At 40.4% G+C, this 14,452-nt stretch overlaps 1 protein-coding gene across 1 annotated transcript; it reads left to right on the forward strand.

Moving 5' to 3' along the window:
• The first annotated feature begins 424 nt into the window (after positions 1-424).
• Positions 425-961, forward strand: LOC102667012 (mucin-7-like). The gene is made up of 2 exons (XM_006601545.1): positions 425-508; positions 647-961. Exons 1-2 carry the CDS (start codon positions 425-427, stop codon positions 959-961), a joined length of 399 nt encoding a protein of 132 aa, XP_006601608.1.
• The last annotated feature ends 13,491 nt before the right edge of the window (positions 962-14,452 follow it).

Consider the following 14,452-nt stretch of genomic DNA (forward strand, 5'->3'; position numbering starts at 1 on the left):
GCTATGTTTTCTGCGTTTTCTGGAAAATGCGATGAACTCGCTAAGCGAGTTCATCAATACTCATTGTATATAAGATTTATCTAAAGAACTCGCTAAGCGCACTGACTGCACTAAGCGAGTTCATCCTTTGAGGATGAACATTCATCCTCTTGCTGAACTACCTATGGCTAAGCAAGGCTAAATCGCTAAGCCCAGGTAACTTAACCAAATTTCATATCATAAGCCTTGCGCTAAGCCGATTCTACCTGAGCTAAGCGCATTTCATCACGACAACCTTTAGGCTAAGCCGACATGTTATGTTGCTCAGGGTGCACTTAGCGAGCTGTATCCCGCTAAGCGCCTATTGTTAATTTTAGCCTTTATTGTTGTTGTTCAACTTGAACGATTTTTGGTCTAAGGAATCTTGATTTCTTTTTAGTTACAAATGGAATCAAGAAAAAGAGCTAGAACAGAAGACATCCCTTTGTCATCCACTCCAGCTCCTCCGTCAGTAACTGTAGGACAGGAGGTGCAAAGTTCACCAACTTTAGTTCCTATGCTACAAAGTTTATTCTGAGGACTGTTCATTATCATGCACAGCCTGCAAGAGTTGGCTCACAATAGGCCAATCATATCTATGGAGCATTTTCTTGAGCAAGTAGCCTAGCCTGAAGCTCAACTTCCATTGGTGAGACCCAACAAGGCTGCTCCGCCTGAGCCCACACCTGTGCAGGTCAATACAGAGCCATCTGACCCACAATCTCTAGTGGTGAATCCACCTTCTTCACCTGAGCTTGAAGCAGTTCCGCCATCTCCTCCTTTGATTGTCATTTCTGACGCATCATCATATGAAGCGGCTGCCCCTCCTGATTCACCAGTTGCAGAAACAGCTGACCCCTCTGTTTCCCCAATTGGAGGAATTGCTGATCTTTCTGATTCATCATCTGGAGAAGCTATTGCTCTCACCGATTCCCCAGTTTAAACACTTGTGACATTGTGATTCTTAATGTCACTTTTTGCTTTTTGGGTTATTATTATGATTTTGGTTTTCATATAATATTTCCTTTATGTTTATATATACTACTAGTTTTATATATGAATAGTTAGTATGCTTATCCGGAAGCATTTTGAACAGTTTAACTTATTTTAGATGACATGGCAGTGAAACACTTTTATCTTTTTGTGAAAAATGGGTGTGTGACTTTGTTTTAAATTGAATGCATGCTTAAGATAAGATTTGTGTTTCCTTTCATGAAGTTGAGCAAGTGTGCATGTCGAACAAAGAAAGAACAGGAATGTGAACTTGCAATTAGAATTGTTAGTCAGTAGACAGATTGATTGTGAAAGAAAAGCTTGAACCAAAAACCGGTGAGAGTGTGACCTTAAACTGTGAGTGAACGACTAACTGTGAGTAATAATCTTTGCATGAATCTCTGAATTTTAGAATGAAATGTATAAATGAGGACATGATGAAGGCCATGATTATACATACACAAGCTCTCTGACCAAATAGCTTACCTTGAATGATACTTGTATCTTTTGCTCCCGTGTATAAAGCTTATTGATTTGTCATTAACTGAACCATGAACTTTAAATGATTATCTCCTAATACCTTGTTTAGATTCTAGGAGAGCATATGGTTCAATTATAAAAGCAAAAACATTGAATATTAAACACGCAATCAATCAAATATACAATCAAAAGCAATCAACAACCACAATTAATCAATTATAAAATATAATCAATCAATCAAACTAACAAACATTGAATGTTAAACACGCAAAAACAAACACATTAATCAAAAAACACAATCAATCAATCATCAAACACAATCAATCAAATATACAATCACAATCATCAAGGACAATCTAAACTCAAGTAGAAAACAAGCATCAAAAGTAATCAATCAAAGACAAGTGACCTCTTGGTATCATTCAATATCACTTGTTGGGCTTGTTGATCAAGTGGCCTTTGTTCGTTGTCTCCATAGATCACATATTTACTTTTCTTGAGATTCACTTTTCTTGGGGAGAAATGTGACCTTTTTTTGTTGTCTTCATAAATCACATATCCACTTTATCTTGGGGAGAAATATGAATAAACTTTGATGCATGCCATGTGTTTGGAGAAATTGCTATCAATGTATCGACTTTGCTCTTCTCCGTTTTCATAGTCTTTCATCAAGATACCCATACTTATGATTTTTTTCTCTGAATCACTTGAATAATTTATGACATTATCTTCCCAAGTGATGTATCCTTTCTTTTCTTTCTTCTCTTTGAAATTCATCTTGTCGGATTTTTCCATTCTTCTTTTAAACACAGGACAATTGAATCTCATGTGCCCAAGTTGATCGCACTCAGCATTTTGGGGCTAAAGAGGAATCTTCTTCTTTCTTCTTTCATCATCATCCTCTTTCTTTTCTAGTTTTTTTTATGTAGTTGCATTTCTCTCTACCATTGTAGGAATAAAGGAATCAAATTCAATGGCTTCCCATATATTTAGATCTATGGCTTCTATAAAAATCTGCATTCGGGTTTTCCAATAATGATAACCCTCACCATTGAACATAAGAGCCTATTGATAGAATTTCCCTCAGGAAATGGAAATTGGGATGATGCCATATCTATTCTTGAAGTTTTTAAACTTTATACAAGAATCCTGCTTTGATACCACTTGTTAGACCTTGTAGCCTCAATAATCTTAAGAGGGATAGGCTTTTAATGCAGAAGAAGCAACAACAATCAATTAAACAATGTTCTTTAAACATGCAAGACACAATTGATTGCAACAAAATAAATAAGATAAGGGAAGAGAGAATGCAAACACAATTTTATACTGGTTCGGCCACATCCCGTGCCTACGTCCAGTACTCAAGCAACCCACTTGAGATTTTCACTATCTTTGTAAAATCCTTTACAAAGTCTGAACCACACAGGGACAACCCATCCCTTGTGTTCAGATGCTTTACAACAAGAGACTCACAGTTTCTTAGCCAATCTCATTGAATAAGAAGAATGGAAGAAGAAATCTCTCTTCAAGAGAAGAATATTACAATGAAGATCCATGGATGAACTCTTAATGGATTTGCAAGTGTTTGCCCAAGAGTTCTTGAGAGAGCATTTGACAATGAAGTTCTCTTGGAATCTCTCTCATTTTCTTTTGAGAGGATAAGACATTCTGGACCAGCAAAACTCTCTATTAAAATTTGTGCCCAAGTCACCTATTTATAGGCCTTTGATGGCCATTCACAAATCTAATGAAAAGATGTGACTGTTGGCAGATTTTTTGAAAACTTTCCACTGGTAATCGATTACAATGTTTGTGTAATCGATTACACAGTTATAATTTGAAGGGTCATGACTTTTGAATTTGAATTTCAAGAGTTTCGTTGCTGGTAATCGATTACAGACATATGGTAATCGATTACATGTTGAAAATTCAAATTCAAAGCCTTTTTCAACAGCTATTTCTCAACCCTGTCTTTTGGTAATCGATTACACTTCCAAGTAATCGATTACCAGAGCCTTGCATGTCTTGAAAGCACTCTGTTTTAAGGCAAGACTTGGTCTTTAGTGAATCTTGAAACAAGGCTTTGTTTGTTGAAGCAATCTTGAATTATTTTTGAAGCAAATGCTTATCATTTGAAGCAGCCTTGTAAGATTCTTCTTTGACCTCATCAAAATCATGTATACATACATTCACAATATTGTTGTCCATTCCAAGAAGTTGTAGGAAAAGGACCACAAATGCCTGTATGCACTAGTTCTAAGATGTCTTTAGCTCTTTCGACACCTAATTTCCTTATGTTTGTTCATTTTCCCTTTATGCATTCAACATAGACCTCATAGTCCGATAAATCCAAAGGGTCAAGAATTTCATCCGAAACAAGTCTCTGAATTCTCTGTTTAGAGATATGGCCTAAACGCTTATGCCATAAGGTGGTTGAAATCTCATTCAACTTTCATTTTGTACCACGTGAACTTATTTGCAGTATTTCATTATAGTAACTAACAACATCAAACATGTAAAGATTATCAATTAAAGAACCATAACCAATCATATTTAATTTTGGTAGAGACTAACTTTATTATTTCCAAATAAACAAGAAAATCCAAATTTGTCCAAACTTGAAATAGAAATCAAATTTCGTCTAAAAGACGGTACAACAAAAGTCTCAAATAAATCCAAATAAAATCTAGTTTTTAACTATAATCTAAAAGTTCCAATAGCTGCCACTGCAACCTTCTTGCCATCACCTACAAAGATGAGTCTTTCATCATCACTTGGCGGTCGGCTCCACAGGCAATCCTGCATAGTCATACTTATGTGAGTAGTAGCACCAGAATCTACCCACCAAGTATCTTTAGGTACAAAAGCAAAATTAACTTCAGAACAAACTAGAGCAAGAAATTTACTTGGGACACTCTTTCTTCATGTGTCCCGACTTCTTGCAGAAGTAACAGGTAAATTCCTCATCCTTCTTTTGTTTCTTTTACTGAGAAGTCCTTTCCGTAGCACCCTTAGTCTTCTTCCTTTTCTTATTCTAAGAGGTCGAAGTCAAGTGAGCACTTTTAGTCCTATCTCTCTACAGCTTCTCCTCTTCTTGAATATAGTGAGATATAAGCTCATTGAGGGATCATTTGTCCTTTTGAGTGTTATAGCTCACTTTGAATTGCCCAAAGTGTGCAGGAAGCGAGATCAAAACCAAGTGCACGAGCAATTCTTCACCAAGCTCTAACTTAAGTGACTTAAGTTTCAATGCGAGATTGGACATCTCCATAATGTACTCCCTTATGTTCCATTTGCCTTTATACTTCATGGAGATGAGTTTAGCCAACAGGTTACTCGTCTCCGCTTTTTTATTTTTGGCAAAGTATTGCTCAATTTCCTCAAGGAATTTCTCTGCACTTTGACCCTCATAAATAGAGCCCCGGGCCTCTAGAATAGAGCGCTTCATGATCATAAGGCACATTTGGTTGGACTAATCCCACTTCTCAATTTTTACCTCATTAGAGGTTTTCAGAGTGGAAATGGGTCGTTCCATCCTCAGTGCCAAGTCCAAATCCATATAGCCAAGAACAGTTTCTACGGCTTCCTTCTAGACCTTAAAATTTGTCCCATTCAACATTGGGATAGAATTCACTTGGGCAGTAACATTTGCAGCACTGACAATATTAACTAAAGAGAGAACAAAAATTAATAACATGTTCACAACTAATCAAGCAAGTCATATAAAGTATATATAACAAGACATGCAAATATTTCCCATAACATATTCATCACAAGATACCTAGCACAACATTAATTCTAGTCTTTGGACAAAGAAATTAATTTGTAATTGGTACTCTCAACGCAATGATCAAATATTGACAATTAGTTCTGTCAAATAATAGGTTTTCTTTGGATCGACTATTATTCACATGAAAAAAAAACTTTATAATTGTCACATATTTATCATCGCAGGTATGTTATTATTTGGCCAAATTGTGTCTTCCTTTGGGTCGAGCACAATTCGCATAAATAATTCCATACTAACATCCATGCAATTTAATTAAATCAATTTACACAATAGAGGCTACTTTGGCAACATAATGGTTCAATCAATTTAATTAAAATGACCGAACACACAAATAAATGGAAAGGATCCGTAATGGTTAAATTTGCACCCAATTATGATAGCAGTAAATATTTGAAAACAACATCATGGTAAAATGCCGGATACGTAGAACCTTTATCCCAAATAGAATAATATGTAAGCACACGTGACACAAACAAAAACTGTGTACAAACCCATAAATCAAATGTAGAGGCCTTTTATTCTTTTGAGAAAAAAAAGAAAAATGTTACGACCATAACACAAAAATTTACGGGTTTTACAATTTTATTGATCGAAATAGTTTCTCCCCAAAATAAAATTAGGGTTCATATAACTAAAACGATCCATATATGATACATATCAAACAACTTTAAGTCCCAATAATTTAATAGTAATGGTGGCTCTGATACCACTTGTTGGGAAAATTTTAATAACCTTATAAAATACCAAATGAGCACCAAAACACATTACGTTAGATTATCAAGAGGTTTCAAGGAATACCTGGATCCATAGAGTTTGATCAACACGCAACAGAATCTTACAGCGGTCACGAATAATTGGTTTAATGACCTTCCTCAACCAAATCACCTTCTTCATTTTGGGACCTTCGTTTTCTCTTCAGATGAGAAGAGGAGAAATTGTTTCTTGATTTGGTGTATAGGGGACCATAACCATGCCTTAGGTTTTAACCTATTAGGGTTCCCATTATCCCCTAATGGGGCAAACTGGTTTCCGCTCATTAAACCCATATCAATTTTCTATTGGCAGTCTAATGGGCTCATTGAATTAGATCACTTTATATTGAATCCATCTAAATGTAAATAACTAATATAAATGTTATAATATAATATGTAGCTCATATTAATTAATTTGGTATTATAAAATTCCGAACATAACGAACACACCCAGGGAGAGTCATATCCCCGATAGACCAGCAATACCATGGATAACAACAACACCTCGCACGCACACTGACGTGAAGAGCGGACGACTCGATGATATCCTTTTGTCAATTGAATCATAGAGGTTGACCTACCTCTAGGTTGGAAACTACTTACCCTGGAGCATTACGACGGGACTACTGATCGAGACAAGTACTTGGATGTGTTCCTCATCCAGGCCAACATCTATACTAACAACAACGCGATCTTATGTTAAGTCTTCCCTACATCCCTCAGGGGAGCCGCATTGACGTGGTATGGAGGACCCCCTCCCCCGATCTATCAATAGTTTTAACACCCTTGTCAGTCACTTCAGCTCTCAATACGCAACTAGCCGATCGCACCGTGTGACTTCTTCCTCCCTAGCTAGTCTACGCCAGGAAGACGACGAGCCACTCTGAAAATTTATGGACAAATTTGGTCAGCTCACTATTCAAATCACGAGCCTTAATCCCGAGGTGGCGCTACATTCTATGTTGTTGGTGCAAAAAGCCTCCCAGCAACATGGACAAGTTATGAGAGCGGGCCAAGGGCTACATTTAGATGGAAGAAATGTCGAGATTCTGAAATGAAGTTCAAAGGGGACTAAGGTATGAACGTTATACATCCTTGACGGCAAATCAAGCCACCGTCCTCGAGTAAGCTTTCAATGTTGAGGTTTCCACACAATTACCCCCCGTACCTCCCCCCAAACCTAGTCTGGATAAAACTAAGCATTGCAAGTACCACCGAAACCATGGTCATGACATTGAAGAATGTTGGGCCCTCAAGGACAAGATTGACGAACTTATACAAGCGTGTTACCTAGCCCAGTTCGTGAAAAAACCCAATAACAACAAGACTGGAGGATGACTCAGAGGGCACAATGAGGACCATTGAAAGAGAAGAGACAAACAAGATAGAAGGGGAGACAAAATAAAAGATAAAGGAGGACCAAGGCATCACCAGCAAAGACACGAGCACCAACCTTAACAAGAGTAGGAAGACAAACCTACTTAACAGATTAGAGGAATCATCAACACTATTGTAGGTGGATTTTCCTATGGAGGACTATCCAACCAGTCCTTAAAGCATCATCTCCATGCCATCAAAGATCTCGATGTCAACTTTGTTGATGTCAAGCTATCGAGAAGTCTCCCTCCTATAACCTTCATTGACAAAGATATTGAAGGCATCAACCCCATCAACCAGGACGACCCTATGCTTGTCTCTATCGTCATTGACAACTTCATGGTGGCCAAAGTCCTTATTGACCAAGGAAGTTCCACAGACTATTGGAACACATTTTGAAGGCTAGAAATCTCACCCGCCACGATTCAACCACACTATGGACCACTCCTAGGCTTTGCTAGAGAGAAGGTGTAAACTAGAGGTTAGTGAACCTGATGACCACCTTCAATCAAGGCAAGCTCTCAAGGAGTTTCACGGTAAGGTTTTAATTATTCATACAGGCACTTCTTACTTTACTCTGATTGGTAGGAAAACATTGAATAAGCTTGAAGCTATAGTCTCGACACCACACCTCAAAATGAAGTTGCCTACCTTGACAAGAGAAATTGTCATTGTCAAGGCAGACCAAAAGCAAGCCCGACAATGCTATGCAAAGATCCTGAAGGTGGCCCCTTATCCATTTATTAGAGAGCCAAGCAAATCCCATTCCTCCTCTGGTGGCAGCAACAATCAATTCATGAGCATTGTCGAAGATTCCAAATAAGGACCTTAACCATCTATGAGACAACCATGGGAAAATTAGGTAACACATTCGACGTTGACCCTAGAGATGATAGCATTGACAAAGGCCCTAAACCAATAGAAGAGTTCATCAAGCTACAGTTTGGACCTAAGCCTAGGCAATGCACGCATCTCAACAACGACCTCACTAACCACAAGCATAGACATGTAGCTGAAGTCCTACGAAGGAATGCAGATTTGTTCGCCTGGAAGCCATATGACTTGCCACAAATTGGCTATCTGCCCTTAGGCCAAATCAATCTCACAGAAGAAAAGGAAGATGAGAGAAGAATTACGTAAAGCAATCAGGGAAGAGATCGACAAGCTGCTCAAAGCCCAATTTATCAGATAAGTCAGATACTCGACTTGGTTGGCCAACATTGTCATGGTGAGGAAAGCCAATGAAAAATGGTGCATGTGCACGGACTACACAACCTCAACAAGGCATGTCCCAAAGATACGTATCCCCTACCCAGCATCGACAAACTCATGGACGGTGTGTCTAGCTTCCAACTGCTAAGCTTCTTAACGCTTATTCAGGGTACAACTAATCAGGATGCACCCCCCAAACGAGGAAAAAACTACCTTCATCACTGAAGACGCCAACTTCTGTTATAGGGTCATGCCTTTTGGACTCAAAATGATGGAGCTACATACTAGAGGCTCATGGACCAGGTCTTTAAACATCAGATAGGCCAGAACGTTAAGGTATATGTGGACGACATGGTTATCAAGTCTTATAGTGTGGCCCAACATGTAGCAGACTTGAAGGAAGTATTTGGAGAAACCCGTAAATATGACATATGCCTCAACCCTGAAAATGCACCTTTGGGGTCGGCAGTGAAAAATTCTTGGGGTTCATGATCACCCACCAAGGGATCGAAGCCAACCCAAACAAGTGTACGGCAATATTGGAAATGCAGAGTCCTAACAACATCAGAGAAGTTCAAAAGTTGAATGGTAGATGGGCGTTTTTGTCCAGGTTCCTTTCGAAACTCGTAGAAAAAACGAAGCCTTTCTATAAGCTACTCAGGAAAACCGAGTCGTTCTTGTGAAACGAAGCCTGTAAGCAAGCTTTCCTAGCTTTAAAGAAAACTATTGCAACACCACCTGTTCTAAGTTGACCTAAGCCTGGAGCATCCCTATTCCTATACCTTTCAGTGGCAGAAAAAGCCATTAGTTCAACCCTTGTCCAAGAAGATGGAAAGTACCAAACACCCATCTACTTTGTCAGTCACATCCTTCATGATGTTGGAAAGAGATACCAAATGATCGAGAAAGTGGCGCTAGCACTCATAACCTCTGCTCAACGCCTCAAGCCCTACTTCCAGAGCCCCTAGATCATCGTCAAGAAGGATCACCCCATCAAGAAGGTGCTAAGAAAAACTAAGCTAGCAGGAAGAATGATAGCATGGTCCATAGAGCTGTCAAAGCTTAACCTAAAATATGAGCCTCGCGGCCCCATGAAATCTCAATTTATGGCAGACTTTCTATCAAAGTTCGCTAGTAATGTCCAAGCCACCCCTGATTGGTGGAGCTTATATGTAGATGGCGCATCTAATGTGAAAGGAAGCGGGGCAGGCATCATTTTTTAAAGGACCCAATAATGTTACCTTGGAATAGGCCCTTAAATTTGATTTTAAAGCATCAAATAACCAGGTTGAATATGAAGCACTCATAGTAGGCCTAAAACTAGCAAAGGAAGTGGGAGCAAGAAAGCTCAAGTGTTATAGCGACTTATAACTAGTCTAGGGATAAGTTGTGAACAAATATCAGACCAAGGAAGCAGCTCTCCTTAGGTACTATCTTGTCGTTAAGACTCTTATTGACGACTTCAATTGTTTTGAAATGCATCACATACCAAGGGAAGAAAACACTAGGGCAAATTTGCTTTCCAAGCTTGCAAGCACCAAGCAGACTAGACACCTCAAAACTATCATCCAGGAAACATTCCAAGTGCCAATGATAGACACTGATGAGGTCATGGGAGGGGAAGAAGAGGAACCAAACTGAATGACCCCCTATAAAAATTTCTTAACCCAGGGAATATTGCCACCAAATGAAAATGAAGCACGATGCTTGAAAAAGAAGGCCAATTACTACATCATTCTCAACGAAAAGCTCTTCAAAAGAGGCTGGACAACACCCTTACTCAAGTGTCTGGACATTCAACAGGCATACTACATCATGCGAGAGCTACATGAGGGAATCTGTGACCTCCACACAGGGGGTCATTCCTTAGCAACCAAGGTAGTACGTCTTGACTACTATTGGCTGACACTTAAGGCTAACACCCTCAACTTCACAAGGAAGTTCAGAAATTGTCCAAAGTTTGCATATGTACCCCATGTACCGCTTGACAACCTCCACAACTTGAGCTCTCCTTGGCCTTTTGCCATGTGAGGGATGGACATACTAGGGCCATTGCCAAAGGCTCCAAGACAAGTCAAGTTCTTGATGGTCACCGTAGACTATTTCACCAAATGGATTAAAGCACGACCACTGCAAGAAATTTAAGCCAACAAAGTAGAAAAGTTTACCTAGAAGCACCTCATATGCGGCTATGGACTCCCCTATGCCATTGTCACCGACAGCAACACTCAATTCAAGGCTGAAACCTACAAAGAATTCCTATCAAGGTTAGGAATCAAGCACCTAATGACCTTTGTCAAGCATCCTCTGACAAATGACCAAACTGAAGCACCGAACAAGGTCATCCTTAAAGCCTTGCGCATGAGACATAACAAGTCCAAAGGCTAGTGGAAGGAAGAACTCCCAAGCATACTATGGGCCTACCACTGTTTGCCCCAAACAACAACCAAGGAGACTCCATTTCGTCTTACATATGGAATGGATGTCATGATCCTTGTAGAAGTCTGGGAACCCTCGACAAGGAGGCTATTTTTTTAGACTCGACAGAACGAGGAAAACATAAGGGTTGAACTTGATATGAGAGAAGAAGTCCAAGAGATGGCAAGGATCAAGGAAGAACTACCAAGCTCCACGCCTCAAGAAGATACAACACCAAAGTCTGGCCTCGTGCCTTTTAGCCTGGTGACCTAGTATGGCGAGTTTGAGGAGAGGCAAGGAAAATTCCACAAGCAAGAAAGTTGGGACCTAATCGGGAAGGCCCATTCAGGGTCATGGAGTACCTGGACAATGTAGCATATAGACTTGAAGTACTAGATGGAAAAGCAATCTTGAGAACGTGGAATGTCACCCATCTAAAATTTTATTTCACTTGATCTACAACAAGACCAGGGTTTTGTCCCAAAACAAAAAAAAAATCAAGATTTTGGCTTGAGAGGTTTTAGCGAGGCACACTTGAGGTATGGAGGGAACTTGTACTCAAATAATTGAACTAAATAAAATCCCCTCTCATTCAGTCTAATTATTCCTATGCATATAATACAATGATGAATGCCACAATCTTCAAAGGCTCGTTAAACCAAAGGTCCTCCCTTGGTGAGTCTTGCCAAACCTAAGACAAACGCATTCCTAGCCGAATCTCTAAAGGCTCGTCAAACTCAAGGTCCACCCTTGGTGAGTCTCGCCAAACCCAGGACAAATGCATTCCTGTTCAAATCTTCAAAAGGCCTTTAAAACCCAAGGTTCGCCCTTGATGAGTCTTGCTAAACCTAAGACAAATGTGTTCCTGGTTGAATCTCCAAAGGCTCTTAAACCTAAGGTCCGCCCTTGGTGAGTCTTGCCAAATCTAGGACCAATAAATTCCTGGTTGAATCTCCAAAGGCTCGTCAAACCTAAGGTTCGCCTTTAGTGAGTCTCGCCACACCTAAGACGAATGTGTTCCTGGTTGAATCTTTAAAGGCTCAACAAACCCAAAGTTCACCCATGGTGAGGCTCGCCACACCCAGGATAAACGTGTTCCTGGTTGAATCTCCAAAGGCTCGACAAACCCAAGGTTCCTCCTTGGTGGGCCTCTATGCACCTAAGACCCGTCCTTCAAGGATATTCTAAAAATCAAGGCATACTTTAGGTAAATTTCTTCACTCAGAACCACGACATTCCAAGTCAAAGTCCAAATTAGCCTAACATTTGGCCAATTTAACACGCTCTCGGCAATACAAGACAAATGTATAGCTAAAGACTGACTCACCCTTGGTCAGCTCCAATACCCCCAAGTTAGTTTCATACCTAATGCGTCTCACTAGAAAGCCCATGACTTTGGTTAAGAAGCTCCGCAAAGCAAAAAGGGAAGCACCAACAAGTGAGAAGCCAGAACTAGTGCGCACTTATCTCTGCAACATGATTATTGTGCCTGAGATGAGTGGTAGCATCACTAGAATCTACCATGGAAAAACCTTCAACCATGTTGAAATCAAACCCGAGATGATTGGACATTATCTCATTGAGTTCACTATTTCATACAAACCCGTCAAGCATGATAGTTTCATACCTAACACATCTAACCGATAAGCCTAAACCAAGCCAGAACTAATCAAAACGCAAAGAATCACACTCATCATTCCACGATGAGGCCAAATCCAAGTTCAGTATAAGCCCAAACAATCAATATGCGTAACCCAGACAAATTTGTGACACAAGAGGTTTACACAATGTGGAAAATAGAAATGCATTAACAACATTTTCAAGATTACAAGGTCGACGAGGCCACAAAAGCAACATAACAAACAACCAAAAGAAGCATGGCCTAAACATCGGCCCCATCATCCTTCTCTCCTCCATCAGATTCCTCCATAGCGGCAATCTCATCCTCATCAAAAAGTTGCCCGTCCTTCTCGTCTTTGAATGGGTCTAAGAGGTTCAGATCGAGACCCTCAATAAAGAGTTCCGCCTGCCTCATAGCCTTGAAGAACCCTTTCTCATGCTACTCCATGACCTCTTTCTTAAACATGATGAGCTCATCCTCAAGCTCTTTGTTCGCCTTATTCTTCCTTACCACCTCACGCTCAGATTCTTTCAGCTTGGCCTAGAGGTTAGACATCACGATCTCAGAATCCCTTAGTTGGGCTTGAATATTAGCAATCACTCTTGTAGATTTTGTCACCGTGGCATCGAGTGCTTCCCTCTCCTTAGCAGAGCGCTCCATCTTACCTGCTAAGTCATCCTTCTCTTTTAATACATCTTTATAATGCCCAAATACTTCATCGTCATCCAATCTCATATTCATCAACTAGGGGAAAACATCATAATGCTCGGATGACAGCTGGTGGTTCGACTTGACGGCCTCAACAAAGGCAACACTAGCGTTTGCCACCTTGGGGCGCTCCACTCACCATATTGTCCTGGCAATGGCCCTCTACTTGGCAACTTCCCCCTCCAAGGAAGCAATTATGTTCGTAGCCTCCTTATGCTTGCTCCCATTCTCTTCTAAAATGGCCAAGCTCCTTTGAAGGAAAACCTTCACAACATCATTTGAATTTTGTACCCTGACAAAACGAATCAAACTTTTGTCAAAGGGGGACACGAAGCTTGTGGGCATCCTTTGTTCAGGTCTATACTCCATACTCCACAATGCATTCTCCTCCCGTGAAGTATATACCTGATCTAATGAAACACTTGGACAAGAAGAGGAAAAAGACATCCTGAAATTTAGGACAGTGGGAGATGAAGGTGGCACAATAGAGGAATGAGGAGGCATGCTTGTTATGACACATGCCATTGTCAACCCTGCACTCAGTAGCGGTGGTGCAACAGAAGAAACAAGAGCAAGTACAACAGGGGCAAGAGCAGAAGTGGTTGGTGCAGATGGAGGAGATACAAAAACCACCTGGGTGGATGAAGGTGGAAGGGCAATAGGATCAGAGACGTTGGCTGCAACTATTTAAGTAGCCATGGGAATCGATGTTGGACTTTGTGGGTTGGGAGTCCTGGGAAGAAGGGAAGAGGGATGGCTTGAACCAAACATCAACCCTGTCGCTTGCTTTAGGGCTCGAAGACTAAAGGGAGCCATCAACTTCTTGTGTAGTCTGGTTCCTCCAACTTCTTCATTGTGTTTCCTCTTAGCAGCCACAGAAGGAGGCACACTAGGTGTAACCTTGACAACATCAACCTCGATAGTGTCAACAATGTTGAGCTGGTCGACCCTAGCTTCAATTGGATCTCCTCCCCCTCCAGAGGGTTCATTGACATTGACTGGGGAAGGGGCACGTCACCATCTACAAGTATGACCTGCTTCACTAAAGGCCACCACACAAAGTCATCCATTATTCTTATAGAG

Source organism: Glycine max, chromosome 17 (genome assembly GCF_000004515.6).
Source record: "Glycine max cultivar Williams 82 chromosome 17, Glycine_max_v4.0, whole genome shotgun sequence".
In the NCBI taxonomy this organism is placed as follows: domain Eukaryota; kingdom Viridiplantae; phylum Streptophyta; class Magnoliopsida; order Fabales; family Fabaceae; genus Glycine; species Glycine max.